The sequence below is a fragment of the Anabrus simplex genome, chromosome 4 (genome assembly GCF_040414725.1).
Source record: "Anabrus simplex isolate iqAnaSimp1 chromosome 4, ASM4041472v1, whole genome shotgun sequence".
NCBI lineage: Eukaryota > Metazoa > Arthropoda > Insecta > Orthoptera > Tettigoniidae > Anabrus > Anabrus simplex.
This window is the reverse complement of record NC_090268.1, coordinates 60,619,100-60,635,402: the sequence shown is the minus strand read 5'-3', so window position 1 is coordinate 60,635,402 and position 16,303 is coordinate 60,619,100. Positions and strand designations below refer to the sequence as shown.

The 16,303-nt window shown below is 37.4% G+C and overlaps 1 protein-coding gene across 1 annotated transcript in view; it reads right to left on the bottom strand.

Annotated features, from left to right (window-relative positions):
• Positions 1-160: 160 nt before the first annotated feature.
• The window catches only part of LOC136872160 (uncharacterized), a 28,780-nt gene continuing 12,637 nt past the window's right edge, over positions 161-16,303 (bottom strand). The window contains exons 4-5 of the mRNA XM_068227350.1: positions 12,712-12,885; positions 161-1,222 (exon numbers count right to left, since the gene is read on the bottom strand). Of these exons, the coding sequence (XP_068083451.1) occupies positions 1,014-1,222; positions 12,712-12,885 (383 nt within the window). The 3' untranslated portion in view covers positions 161-1,013. The remainder of the gene's footprint in view (positions 1,223-12,711; positions 12,886-16,303) is intronic.

The following is a 16,303-nucleotide window of genomic DNA, read 5'->3' as shown; positions in this document are numbered from 1 at the left end:
TTCATAGCAGGGACTGGCTGCGTAAGGAATGGCATTACTAGCATCGCTCATACCTCAGTCACTTTCATTTTGTCAAAGCCAAGAATAAGACAGAGACAGATCAATGAAAGTAACAAAATTGCTCTAGCCCATACCAGAAGACTTAGTGCACTGTAAATACTAGGTCCTGCCAGCAAAGGCAGAAACTATATTATGTCTTTGTAAATGCAGATGTTTTACCTACTTCTGTGGTAGGCTTTATTAAGGTCAGACCTTTATTGATATAAAGTTAATGTGTGCACAGTCTATGGTTCCACGATGCGTACTGACAAAAATTTGCTGAAAACATTTTTATGATGGTCCTCACAATAGAAGAATAGTCAAGACAATTAATTGGGAAAAGAAATGAGTTAGGAATAGTGCACAAATTTCAATAGTTTATATAGAAGCTATGAACAAATACTGCAGTAGTATAATTGATGTGAAATCTTGGGGGGGGGATACGATAGGACAGGAGAGGATTGAATAATATGGTGAATAACCTCAAGTGTGAAGTATTATGTACTTTGAGTACAAAACAAATTTCTTTGAGTATGGTGCAAGAAGGGAAAGCAGAACAACGTATTAGAAAAGGAATCACCTTAACCCTCATTTCAATCGAAAAGACAAATGCAAGATCTTAAAAGAGACAGAGTAAGTGGCGGACAGATAGAAGAAAATAAAAATGGATTTAACCTCACTCATGTTTCCTTACTCAAGTAGTTGTTGTAGAGTTTGTGTAACGGACCTTTCATGTGACTCGTAATTTCACATACCAAAGATTTACAGTTCATCTGTAAGTTGACTCCATTAGTTGGCCCTGATAATGCTTGTCACTGAAGTAAATGAGATTTCTAGATACCAGCATATGATAACATGAATATGGTACTATCGCAGATTCATGTAACTTCACTGACAAAGGCCTCAACATTCTCAAAGATAAAACCTGTACAAACCTGTACTGTATAATGACCATCCATAAACATGATTTAATACTAAACTGCAATATTCCAAGCTTTATTTATTTGTGCTATTGATCTTCTAGGCTTCTTGGGTGGCTGTTTACGACTAGGAGCTCGGGAAGACAGAAGTACCCTGCATTGATTAGCAGATTCATTCCAGTAAATATCGAATGGTTCCTGGATTTCAGTCTTTTCTTCATCATTCTTCTCTTCAATGTTTAGAAGATCAGTCAAACATTCCCCTAAAACATCACAATCAAATATAATTTCAAATCAGTTATCAAGCACATTCTTCCATTATATACAGAATTATAACTGTGAGAAAGAAGAAGCTTATTAATAAAGTACATGTCATATGTAGACCCACATTATAAGCTACCTGAGGATGAAAGAACAAGAATCTATTGGAAAATATTATAATTTTATACACTTAATACACTAATGGAAGTGCATTTTAAGAACAACCTGTAGGAATACACTTATTTGCCCCACCTCTGGTCTAATAGCTGAAAATGGTGCCATTCCACAAATGATCAGAAGCCCTCTACACAAAAACAGTTTGCATTGTCAAACTCCTTTGAACTGGCCAATGTTTACTAGGTGTTCATCAATGCATTTACACTTTAGTGTAAACCATGTGCAGCATTTGCAGGTATAAATTTAATACAGTACCTTTGCATATATATAGGGCTTAAAAAGATATACCAAATGAAGATATTTGCTGTTTGATTGTCATTTCAACCATGCCATTGCTTCCTTAATACTGTTTAACTTTTTCTTCCATATTTGCAACAATCAATTCAATGTTGTCACTATCACTGCGGCCACTTTGCACATCATCCATCGACATTCTTGTCATTTACTTCATATTCATATTAGTTGAGATTGTTTGTTCTTCAGTGTGATGGTTCACTGAAATATTCTCATTTCCATTATTCCAGTTCCCCACATCACTTTCTTCTCAATTAACCTTCAGGACCACATTCCTTTCATGTTCCACAATTGGAAATATTTTAGAGCTGTCGATCGATTAACTGAATTTTAATCGGGTTCGCACAGTATCCTTAATAGCTTTATTTAAACCTAATAAATTGTAGAGTGTGGGTTCCACACCGAAAATTGTCATACTTTGCTCTCTCAACTCCTAGAATGATATTTCTTACATTACCAGCACAAACAGCGACAACTTTGACTTCCAAACCCCATTTACGAACTACATCCTCAAAACTCTTCTCTGCAGTTAGCGGCTTTGTGGTTTTCTCCAACACATTTAACGTGTTATGTTGAATTGCGATATTCCCCATTTGAATCAATCTTCAGTTTCCGTATTAGAGCACACAGGCTTAACTATTAGGTGCTCCAACTTTGACTGAGGAGATGGTTTCAATTTTGGATGTGTTGTCGGACTTCATCAATGTTTTAGACTTGGATTTGAAATTGAGACATACCAGATAATTTTCTTTATTAATGTTCGTATGTGAGCATATGTTTTCCAATTGGATCATGGCTGAAGATGACACAATGTATGTAGGGTCAAAACTAGTACCAATTATATAGGACACTATATTAAGCTCTTGGTATTGAATAGTTGAACCCTTCTCTACCCTTTGATAGTGATGAACTAGTAGTGATACTGATAGATACAGATACACTTTGGAAGGGATGAATGCATTTAAGATGATAATGAAGACTATTTTGTACTTCCAGCATAACTGAATGATTTTCAGCATTTTTTTACAAAACACCTTTTCTGTCTGTCACCTTACAACAACCATTTTGTTTAAGTCTGGAAATTTCACCAATATTTTCTTGCATCAGTTCATAAGCCATTTCTGCAACTGAAGTTCTCAAACACTCAATGCGAATTCAGAATAATAACCGCACACAAACTGATGGTTAAGCTGTCACACTTTGTATTGTGTCTTTCCAGCAATTGGTATCCGTCCATTTGCATACATTGCCTGGAAATTCCTTAATGACAGTCTCTTCAAGTACCTTCCCCGCATCCATCCATTATGCACCTGGTGAGTTGGCCGTGCGGTTAGGGGCACGCAGCTGTGAGCTCGCATCCAGGAGATAGTGGGTTCGAACCCCACTGTCGGCAGCCCTGAAGATGGTTTTCTGTAGTTTTCCATTTTCACACCAGGCAAATGCTGGGGCAGTACCTTAATTAAGGCCATGGCCGCTTCCTTCCATTCCTAGGCCTTTCCTGTCCCATCGTTGCCATAAGACATATCTGTGTCGGTGCAACGTAAAAAAAAAGAACATCATTATGCCGCCAGACTGTGTATTGTAAATATCCATAATATACTACAATAGGCTGACTGGTATTTCCTTTTAAATAGTTTGTAAAAGCAATGGTCATAAGTCTCATTTTACTAGAAAGCAATTAAGGAGGTATGATTGCTTTTACCTTTCTGAATGAAAGATATGAACATCAGCTTACTTTAATGACCAGTCAGTCGTACACCTACAATAGCTGAGGCTTGCACATCAAATGGCAAACAACAATACAAAACACAAGTTTTGTGCCAGAAGTCTCTTGCTCTCAACAGGACACGACTTAATGACATCGCTATCCCCGCAATACGAGGTTCAATAACCATACTCCGTAATCATCTATATATCTATATAACATCTGATGAGCTGCACATCATGCTATGTTCCAAATTTATTTCTGAGCCTTGTGATTGTTGTTATCTATATGGCACATTCTAGCAAATTCACCAATGACTTGGAAGACATTATTATTTTGTAGTTGATATACTTTGTCCTTATGGCAGCCACCTCACGGGGGATGTTATATTAATTAATAGAAAAATGAAATTAATTTCTTCACCACACTACAATTTTAATCAGTTCGATTAATTGGCTAAAGCACATTGATAGGTTAATCATAATTTTAGATTAATTGGTTAATCGGTTCGATTAATCGATTAAATCAACAGCTCTAAACATTCTGTTTCCAAACTTTGTGTCCTGGATCTTTACCTTTACACAACATCTTTCAAATAGCTATTGGTCTCAGTTTCTCTAAAGCAAAACCAGCACTAAACATCTTGCAGGATGAGGCTGATTATCTTATTGTCACTGATTAATGTAAGAGGCCTGACAGCTTTATGAACAACTCCATGCACATGTAAGAAAAGGATGTCTACTCTTACCATGTAATGCTCTGCTAAGCAACACAATAATAGTTGCTCTTTGAAGAATTGTCTCGTTTGGGACAGAAAACACTTTTCAAACGCACATTTGTCGTAATCAAATATATCACTGCCACATGCTGACTAATGAATGGCAAATTATTGTCAGTAACAGGCCTACAATTTTAGTGTTCATTCTATAAAACTGCATTTTTATAACATTTGACTAAATTATATGAGAAAAAGTTGGAAGGTTATTAGTTTAATATGAAGAATATTTGCAACAATTAAAACCAATATACATTCACCTGCATGAAAAATGCTACACTTCAATTATTCAGAAATGCTGAGATTTAATTTAAATTCCTATCATTTTTATGACACTAATTTACCATTTTATGATAAAATATTGTGGTACAGACTTCTTTAGGTGCCTCACAATGAAAAAGAATGATTTCTTACATGGTAAAAAAAATTGATTGAATCAAACCAATGATACAGAAATAACACTCTTGGATTTACACCTCAAGCAAAAATTTTGAGGAAACTCGCAAAGTTTTTGTTTTTTGTTTTCTACACTTCACATTACGGACTTCCTCCTCAAAATCGTGTATTGCCTTCTCTTGCACCAATCATGGCGTCTAAACTTTCAGACATGCTCCTGATCAATGCTGCAATGTTCTCTTGAAAAATCATCTCCCATTATTCCAGAAGGGATCCTCCTGTACGTCCTGTAGGGTGCCTGTATACTGTTGACGGACCCTTCTCCCCAGCTGGCCCCACAGATGCTCGATGGGATTCAAATTGGGGCTTTGAACAGGCCAAAACATAACATGGATTTCTGTTTCATCCTGGAACTGTTGCACACATCTCGCAATATATGGGCATGCACTGTTCTACATTAATGTGAAACCATCGCCAATAAATGGAACGAAAGGCAAAACATGCTCCACCGGGCGAGTTGGCCGTGCGCGTAGAGGCGCGCGGCTGTGAGCTTGCATCCGGGAGATAGTAGGTTCGAATCCCACTATCGGCAGCCCTGAAGATGGTTTTCCGTGGTTTCGCATTTTCACACCAGGCAAATGCTGGGGCTGTACCTTAATTAAGGCCACGGCCACTTCCTTCCAACTCCTAGGCCTTTCCTATCCCATCGTCGCCATAAGACCTATCTGTGTCGGTGCGACGTAAAGCCCCTAGCAAAAAAAAAAAAAAAAAAAAAAAAAAAAATGCTCCGAAAGGATTTCCTTCACGTACCGATGTGCTGTGAGGCTCCCATGCTCCACAAAGACCAAATCAGTCCTTGCAGATATATTGATTCCAAACTACACCATCAGAGAACCATCCTGAAAAGGCATGCTGAGTGAGAATATGCAAGGGAAATACCTTTTCCCAGGCCTTCTCCAGATTCTTTCTTTACTGTTAGGCAATCATAGGTCAAATCGTGACTCATCAGTGAACAGCACTTGCTCCCAATGTTGTACTGTCCAGCCATGGAACGCAGTCGAGCTGTACAGTGCTGTTTGGTGAGCCTGGGCCTTCAACAGGTCTTCTGGATTGAAGATTGGCCTCTCTCATGGACACTGACCCCTCAAACTTGGTGGAGCAGATTTCATGTTTCAACAGCGGTGGTGTCATTGTTGCGGAGAAATGAAAGCCAGAAGTTATCATCTCTAGTCGATGTTCCTCTTCTTGGGCCTGATCCTGGTCTGCTGCAACCCATCTTCTACCAAAGCAACAGCTTTTGCAACATCTTCAGGACTTAACAGCATGTTTGCTCCAGAAAACTTACTACGATAATGAAAGAAACATTTTATAACCCATGTGATTGAAAGGGGTACAGTACAACACTGCAACAATAAGTGCTTGAAGAGTGATGTTCTACGAATGTGCAATCTTTCCACCACTCAACTATCTGTGTCAGGTTTGAACCTATGATCTTAGGGCCTGAAGGCCAACATTCTACAACTGGTCTACAGAGGGAGCTAAAAGATCAGTGATCAAAGCACCTAGAGCTGGTATTTCTAAGAGGTATGCAGGCCTATTCCTTTATGCTTCTCTGCCATCAACACCAGTTCACCAATACAGTTATGTCATAAACTAAACATTAACCCGTAAATGATCGCTAGCCGAAATGTAACGTGAGTAGTCGCGTGTGAGACTTTCTCTCACATTAAAATAAATATGACATTTTTCGCAGTTTTGTGGGGCGTAAGGCTGAAATTTACTACTGAAATGAAACGCAAGTTCTACCTTATATATTTTAGATAAAAATGAAATTTAAAAAATGAAATGGTATATGGCTTTTAGTGCCGGGAGTGTCCGAGGACAAGTTCGGCTCGCCAGGTGCAGGTCTTCTGAGGTGACGCCCGTAGACGACCTGCGCATCATGATGAGGATGAAATGATGATGAAGACGACACATACACCAGCCCCCGTGCCAGTGAAATGAACCAATTATGGTTAAAATTCCCGACCCTGCCGAGAATCGAACCCGGGACCCATGTGACCAAAGGCTAGCACGCTAACCATTTAGCCACAGAACCGGACATAAAAATGAAATGATTAGCTGTTTATTAAAGACACAAATTACTACTTAAAATAACATATGCAATGTACATAAAAATAACTTCCGTCCCGAAGTTGTGAAAAATAAATTTTCACACATGCATTATATCTAGTAAATATTTACGTAAAAAGCAAGGTTTCTGAACACAATAACATTTTCAAAAACAAGAAGTGCTCATAATACAAATACTAACGCGTACAACAGGAGTAAGTTTCCCACTCCACTTCAACATAACACCGTCATTAGTCGCACGATGTTCTGACTAGGGGAGGAGGTGCTTACCCTTCAAATGTGAATCGCTCTACTCATGAACAGTCACCTCCCTTTCATCACTGTGAAGTAATATCACAATAAAAAATAATGTAAGAGAATATCTTATATAGCGACCACTCGCGGGTTAACTACTTCTGAATGCCTTCTGCAATGAGTGTGGAATTCGTGATACTGTACCTCTGAAGATGACGAACAGAAGCGGTAGTGGTGATTAATGTATTCAGAGGAAGAAAGAAATAATCATCTCCTCGTAACTTCACTCACAGGAGAATGAAGGTTGCTAAATCAAAGACATCCCAGATTTTGTAAATTTAATACAACTGGGATATTCAAAGGTCGTAAATTGAAGGTGAGGAGATTGGTGCAAGTAGGTAGAAGCAATATCAGACTCGGCTTAGGGCCTGATGTCATCACCTTGTGCTCCAAAGCTGAAACCTATGGTGGTTGCCTGTTGTTCCTTTTTGCTGCCTCTTTCAACAAACATGGAATACCATAGATGTATTTTACCCAATCAACACACTTTTCATAAACCAACAACAAATGAAAGCAAAGGTCATTCAATCTTCAATCTGCAGTGAGAAAAATCTCAATTAGCCCATCACGTTGATAAACTACTACTACTATGGCCTCAGCTGCTGGGTGCAGACATTTTAATTTGATACCATCTGGCTATCTGCTTGTCAATATCGACATTTTATTTTACTCTAGGCCTATTAGATAGCAGAGGAATCTATCGCTGAGTTATAATGAATTTTGTTGGGTAAACACCAAATGTGTCACCAGAGACATTGTACAACATGGAGTGTCAAATGGACTTTCTTCCGCCTTTCAAAAATCTGACTACATCAGCCAGGGTTTGAACCCGTTATCTTGGAATCCAGAGGCCAATACTCTAACACTGATTCATAGAGCAGCTGGTTAACAAGCTAAAACTGATACAACAAATGTCTACCATTTTTAAGTTTCAATAATAATAATAATAATAATAATAATAATAATAATAATAATAATAATAATAATAATAATAATAATAATAATAATAATAATAATAATAATAATAATAATAAAAGAACCAATAAAAATGGAGAACGTTTAATTGGCTTCTGCGAGAATTTCGATCTAAAATTGATGTCAACCCATTTCCTGGCACTTCCACAAAAGAAAATGACATGGAGATCCCCGAATATGCATTTAGGAGAATTTCAACTACACCATGTGGCTATTTCCAAGAAAAACCAAAAAGAAATTATGAACGTTAAAGTCAAAAAGGGAATTATTGACTCCGACCACCACCTATCTCTTGTTAAAGTAAAGTTTCAACCCAACAGGAAGAAAACCAAAACAATCAGGAACCCAAGAATCGACCCTGAATTTCTGAGACAGAACTCAGACAATTTCCTTGCGAATATCTCCAACGATGCTCCTTCAAACTGGCTAGAACTCAAGGACACACTCTTGAAAGCTTCACAAAACATCAGCAATCCCCCAAGGAAACGCAAACACAGGTGGTGGAATGACACCTGTGACAAGGCCATAGAAGTCAGAATTAGGTCCTGGCTAAACTGGAGTTCCCATAAAACTGATCAAAATCGTGATGAATTCTTCAAAACACAGAAACAAACCTCAAAAATCATCAGATCTGAAAAACGAAAATATGATCAAAACAGACTGGTAGAAATAGAAGATGATTTCAAGAAAAACAATACACGGAACTTCTACAGAACATTCAGAGAAGAATTATCCAATTACCAGGCACCTAGTCTCTGTTTCAAACGTACAGATGGGACTTTGGAAACAAGTAATAAGGGAAATTGTGAACTCCTAGCAAACCATTTCATGGACCTTTTAAACTGTGAATCTCCAAAGGAACAATTCACCTATGAAAAACCAACACCTAATCCAGATTCAGAACCCCCCACATTACAAGAAGTCAAACAAATAATCAGAGATTTAAAAGACAACAAAGCACCAGGAGAAGATGGAATAATCACTGAAATGTTGACAAACTGGCCCAGAGTATTCAAAAAATCTTACAGGACATTTGGTTTTCTGAAGAAATTCCGTAGGATTGGAAATGTGCATTGATTCACCCACTTCACAAGAAAGGAGACAAATCAGATATTAACAACTACAGAGGAATTTCTCTCCTCTCACTCGTATATAAAATCTTCTCTAAAGCTCTACTTAATAGATTAGAGAAACAAACAGACCACCTGATCGGAGATTCTCAGGCTGGATTCCGAAAAGGGAGATCCTGCGCAGAACAAATCCTAAACCTAAAAACCATACTACAGATTCGCAAAACCAAACAAACAGTAATCACCTTTGTTGACTTCAAAAAAGCGTATGATTCCATAGATCGGCAGACCCTGTTCAACATACTAGAGGAATTTCAAGTCGACAGGAAAACGAGGGAATTGATTAAACAAACTCTGACCAACACAACATCAAAAGTTAAGTTCTTGGGAGAAATTTCTGAACCGTTCGAAATCAGAACTGGCGTCCGACAGGGAGATGGACTATCCCCACTACTATTCAATTTAGTTTTGGAAAAAGTGATTCGTGAATGGAGAAAAGAAACTAAAGGTATAAACATTGGCAGACTTCTTAAAGACAAAATTCACCTTGACTGCTTGACTGCTTAGCTTTCGCAGATGACCTTGCGATCCTTTCGAACAACAGACAAGAAGCAATCCAATCCATAGAAAAGTTGAATGAAATAGCCGCAAAAACCGGACTTCAAATTTCATTTGAAAAGACGCAGTTTATGGAAGGAACTAAATCAAGATTCGACAATCAACCATTAATCACCAACTGTGGAATAATTTCCCAAGTAGACAAATTCAAATATCTAGGTGAAATTATTCAGCCAGCAGGGTTAAATCAGGAAGCTAACAAAGAAAGAACTGCTAAACTGCAAAGGGCTTACAAAATCACATGGAACAGATACAACAAAAGATGTATATCAAAAAATGCAAAATTACGACACTACAATACAGTCATCAAACCAGAGGCACTTTATGCATCTGAAACACTGATCATTGGCGGCAGGTCACAAATGAAAAGCATTGAGAAACAAGAGAGGAAAATTCTCAGAAAAATCCTAGGACCAAAGTTCAAAAATGGAATTTGGATGAAAAAGAAACCACACGAAATTTTTCAATTCACAGAAAAAATCACAGATACCATCAGAAAGAGACGACTAAAATTCTACGGACACCTACACAGAATGGATAACAACAGGCTGACAAAGAAAATTCTAAATCTAGCTCTAACCCTGAAAATCCGCAACAATTGGTTAGCAGAAATTCATGAAGATCTACAAGAAATGGGTATTGAGGATGAAACCATTCAAGATAGAATGAAATTTAGAAGCTTAGTAAACAAACATAAATTTGCAGAGAAACCAACAAGAAAAAATACAGGCTGGACAGAAACACGCAGAAAGGAACACAGTGAAAAAATGAAGAAATATTGGGAAGAAAAGAAGAAGAAACATTGTGCAAAATAAGTTCAAACGCGCTCCACAGCTGGGCACAACGAATCAAAAAATAATAATAAAAAAATAAAAATAAAAATAAAAAAATAATAATAATGTTATTTGTTTTACGTCCCACTAGCTGCTTTTACGGTCTTCGGAGATGCCGAGGTGCCGGAATTTAATCCCGTAGGAGTTCTTTTACATGCCAGTAAATCTACCGACACGAGGCTGTCGTATCTGAGCACCTTCAAATACCACAAGACTGAGCCAGGATCGAACCTGTCAAGTTGGGGTTAGTAGGCCAGCGCCTTAACTGCCTGAGCCACTCAGCCTGGCATTCTTAAGTTTCTATCACAATATTTCAGTTATAGAATTGGCCAGTAATAGGACTATTCCTTAGTGCTCATTAGTCTGTATATAAATTTATTAAAAGATAAACTAAAATCACTTTAATCAACATAAAAAATATGCCTTTGCAAATTTTGGAAGACTAAGTTAGACAGTCCACTACAGCCTCTTTTCTAATAAGGGAATTATTAATATAATATTTGAGTAAGACCACATCTCATTTTTATAGACCAACTGAAGCAGTAACAGAAAGTAGGAGTTCAGACATTTGGGCAACTAAAGGAAAAAGCTCTCTGCCATAAAAGTTGGACAGCTATCATCAGAGGAGCAAATCAGTCAAATGGGTGGGTGGGTGGAGGGATGACATAATTTTCAGGAATTCTTTAATATTTTATATTTTATGTGCATATAAGTTCAATTGTAATGATTTAGTTGTAATAAAACCTACATTCTGATGAGCAATGCTGTTTCTTTTAGAGTAAATCATTCTTCTCTAAAATTCTTCTTCTTCTTCTTCTTCTTTTGAGACCACACTGGGGTTGGTTTGTTGATTTCTTGGCAGGAACTGTCTGAGCCTTGCGGTCTTCCCAGTACTTCTTCATACGTGTTGATATTCTTGCCCTTTCTTGTGTAGGGAATATTCTAGTTGGGATTTTATTCTTGGTGAGTGTAAAGTAGAAAGTCATATTTTCAAATGTTGTGTTTACTTTTTCCTTATCCATAGTGTCACTCGGTGTAAGACCAATTTCTTTCAAATCCTCCCTAATTTCTTTCATCCATCTGCATCCAGTTGTAGTATTTTTTGAAGCAAGATTGTACTGCACTAGCTGTTTCAGAAGTCGCGAATCTGACATTCTCAGGATGTGGCCAAAGTACCCTAGTCTCTTCTTACGCATAGTATCAGTAATGGGTTCTAATTTCTGATATACAACGTTGTTAGGTACTATTTGCCATTGTCCATCTTTTTGGTGGCTTTTACTGATGCAAGTTCTTCTAATTCGTCTTTCGATCTTCTGTAAACTGTCAGTTTTGGATTGTTCCTTTAGATGGAATAATGTTTCTGCAGCATATGTGGCTTCTGTACAATAAAAATTACATAAGAGAAAGGAAATCCTTTTGATTATCAAAGTACTGAGAAATGAAAAATTCAGCACAAATTAAGAGAACAGCTAGTCAATACCATCCATTCTTCTTTCGCTACGGCTTTTGCCCACACCTATGGGGTTGTGGGTGCGAACTGCATCGCACATGTGGATTTGGTCCTGTTTTTACAGCCGAATGCCCTTCCTGACACCAACCCTATATGGAGGGATGTACCCACTATTGCGTGTTTCTGTGGTGGTTGGTAGTGTAGTGTGTTGTCTGAATATGAAGAGGGGAGTGTTGGGATGCCGACGGACACATACATCCAGTCCCCAAGCCAGAAGAATTAATCAGAAGTGATTAAAATCCCTGACCCGTCCGGGAATCGAACCCGGGACCCTCTGAACCGAAAGCCAGTACGCTGACCATTCACCCAATGAGTCGGACCTAGTCAATACCATCCATATTTTACATGAATAAGAATTCTATTTCATTTCTTTTTCAAAGTTAATATGTTGAAATTACAATTATGTTTTTCTTTTATTGCACTGGCACAGATAGGGCTTATGGCGAAGATGGAACAGGAAAAGCATAGGAGTGGGAAGAAATTGACCATGGCCTTGACTGAAGTACAGCCACCATCATATGCCCAGTGTGAAAATGGGGAAACCATGGAAAACCATCTTCAGTGCTGCCAACAGTGAGGTTCGAACTCACCATCTCCCGAATGCAAGCGGACAGCTAATGTGACCCATAACATGCAGCTACTAGCTCGGTTTCTCTAAAATTCCAAACAGCGATACCAACATAAAATATAATTTAAGTATAATATACTTACGCTGCATGGAGTTCAACTCTAGCTTCTCAGAAACTATCTGTATTTTGGATATTAACAGTTGATACTCTTCCTCAGCACACTCAAAATACAGTCCAAACTCACGCTGCAGTAAGTTCCGTAGCACCATCACCCCCATGACTAAAATATGCCTGAGTTCCCATTCCAGTTTGCTGCCTACAAAGAAATCGAATTCATAAATTTACTATAATGTACAATAAAAATTACACAAGAGAAAGAAATTCATTTTGATTATCAAAGTACTGAGAAATGAAATTCAGCTAGTCAATACCATCCATATTTTACATGAATAAGATTTTTATTTCATTCTTTTTTCAAAGTTAACCCCTCAAGCTAGTATTAAAAGTCTGCCAAGTTTTACCTTACAGCGGTAATAAATTTTAGAAAAATATCACAATTTTACATGCTGTCACAAACATTGCTATAAGTTCTGAACGACTTGTCTAATTTTGTTCAAATTAAGTGGATATGCAGTTCATATCATGTGGATATTGTATCTAATTACCTTCTTGTTGGAATACAATTTGTATCAACGGGTGTCCATGAGCACTTGGGTAAGCATTACTATCATTATTTACATCACACACAATTTCCTGCTATGCATAATCATCATCACTAATACTTTCATTATCACTCGGATTATTCTCATCACTACTTTCACCTAATATGTGTTCAAGAGCTGCATTAGACAAATACAGACTATGTGAGGATGCTGCCATGTTGTTTACAATGATCGACGTTGATGAAACGAATTCTTTTTACACCAATACAATGTCGCATTTCGGTAGAAGATACTCCCCTGCACAGAATGATACCCTCTGCTCAGTCTATGAGCTGTTTTTTCAAAGGAAATTCTTACTCCTGTTTTGGCTGCAATATTTTCTAGTTCTTCCACTTGCTTCTTGGCTGTGTGAAGGTTGTCTGTTATCAGAACGTCGTCATCTGCAAATGCTAGACAGTCCAACATCAGGCCATTCTTCCCAAAACCTAGTTTTACCCAATTATGAGTTTCATTTTCAGTCCTTCTCGATTCCCAATCCCTGATGAACTTTTCTATGATGCAATTAAAGAAAAGTGGAGAAAGGCTATCCCTTTGCCTTAGGCCTGTTCACTCATGTAGCAATGTGGGTTTCTGAGCACAATGCTCTGCAGCCGATCACGTATGAATACATGTTGGTGCAGCTCTTGCTTCTTATGCCATCTAAAGTTATTGTGGAACTACTTGCAGATTATCATTGATGTACCTTAACAGTACAAAATCCACGCTTCTTTCCCCGTCATAGTGTGTCAATGGCATTTGTTTTTGTATGTGAATATTGTGCCATACGTTGGCCATCTCTATCTTTATCTGGTTCGCTTTTCTGACAAACTTGTTGCCTTCTGTTACATATGTGTACTCAATGACATGGCTATTATGAATGACTTCGACTTCATATTGTACACGCAAACTTAGCCCAAGGAGATCACAGATGTCGCCATTGTCGTCCTGTGATTTTATGACATTATGTTCCCGATCATATCTATCTGGCTTTTCTGAGGCTCTTCTTCTAAGCTTTTATCTTGTTGAAGGGTTAAGGTGAGTGACACAATGTTTCTCTTCATAAAAGCGTTGGATCCCATAGAAAACCTGAAATATTTGTCCCGAATGGGTAAATTTATAATACCAATATAATTGGTCCATTATTGGACATTTATTTATTTTATTTTATTTTTTAGCCAACATAGGACTACTTAGTCAGGTTTATGGAGGTTTTCTTCTTTTTGTCAGCCCAATACTGTTTCATCCTTTCTGAACGATTGGACATTTATAATTTATAATATTTATAATTTAAAATTTATAATGCCCAATAACGGACCAGTTATATTGATTATTTATTTATTTACAGAGTTTACGCCCACATTGGAGCACTTAAATCAGACTACAACAAATCTGTCTTCCTTTTCTTCTCCCACAAAGTCTTGAGTCTGGTTGACCTGGCTGCCCTCTCCGCATCCGTTATAACATATTGTTTCCTCTGTACAGTGGTCAGAGGAAGCCTGATGCATTTATTCTTCAAAATACTTTTCTCGCCTCTGTTTTCTATGGTTTGCATGGTAATATTCCACTCCTCCAAATCACTTTGGACTTCTTTAAACCAATTGTTTTTTGATTTACTATTCCAAAAGTAATTAAATAATTGTTTTAAAACTCTGTTATCACTTAGTCGAAATATATGACAAAAAAAGGCAATTCTTCTTTTTCTCATCGTGTCTGTGATGGACTCACTTTCCCGATAGATAACCTCATTCGGCAACAATCTCCACTGTCCATCCACCTGATGTTTCTTGTTTATGATCGTCCTGAGTATCCTTCGATCAACTCGTTGTAAGCGTTCTGTTGTTGATCTAGTATTGAGTTTAAATAATGTTTCACAAGCATAAGTTGCTTCTGGTTTAATAACAGAGTTATAATGCCTAAATTTGGCATTAATCGAAAGACATTTCTTTTTGTATGTAGGCCAAGTTATCCGTTGTGCCTGCTTCAGTTTATATATACTGCTCTCTATTGATGGTTTTTTCATTGCAATTCCAAGTGAGATTTTCACCCAAATATTTAAATGTACTTACAATTTCAATTCGTTTATTATTATTATTATTTAATAATAGCTCTGAATTTAAAGTTCTGAAAGTAGACATTATTTTTGTTTTATCATATGAAATTTGCAATCCAACTTTTTTTGCTACATTTACAAGTTCTTCCAATTGAACTTTAGTCTCTTCGAAACCATTTGCCAGTATCGCAAGATCATCCGCGAATGCCAAGCAATTTAGTTTGATATTTTTTCCAATTTTGACTTTTGGAGGACATACCTTAGTCCACTCTCGCATGACCTTTTCCAATACACAATTGAACAATAATGGCGAAAGTCCATCTCCCTGGCGGAGGCCTGTTATAATTGCAAATGATTTAGATAACTCATTTCTGAATCTAACTTTAGATTGAGTATTCTTAAGAGTCATACCAATCAGGCTAATAAATTTGGAATGTAGACCAAATTCCTGAAGGACATTCAACAGTGATTCACAATGTATACTATCATACGCCTTTTGAAAATCAACAAACGTAATAACTACATTTTTGTTTCTAGATCTATGATGTTTCATAATCCATTTTAAACTGATGATTTCGTCAGGGCAGCTTCTTCCTGGACGAAATCCACCTTGTTATTCCCCTAGTTCACAGTCAAGATGTCCCTGTATTCTGCTATAGATAATCTTAGATAAAATCTTATATGTAATATCCAATAATGATACTCCTCGATAATTATTTGGATCAGATCTATCGCCCTTTTTATGCAATGGCTGAATTATTGCCATATTCCACTCTTCAGGCATTGTAGCAGTATTCCAAATATCTATAAGATGTTTATGTAGATTCTGAACGGTTTGGTCATTAGCATTCTTCCATACCTCTGCGACGATTTGGTTCTCTCCCGGTGCTTTAGAATTTTCAAGGGAATCAATTGCTGCTCGTACTTCATTATAAACGGGCGGTGTAACCTTTTCTAAAGGTATCCTATTTTTTGGATGTGTG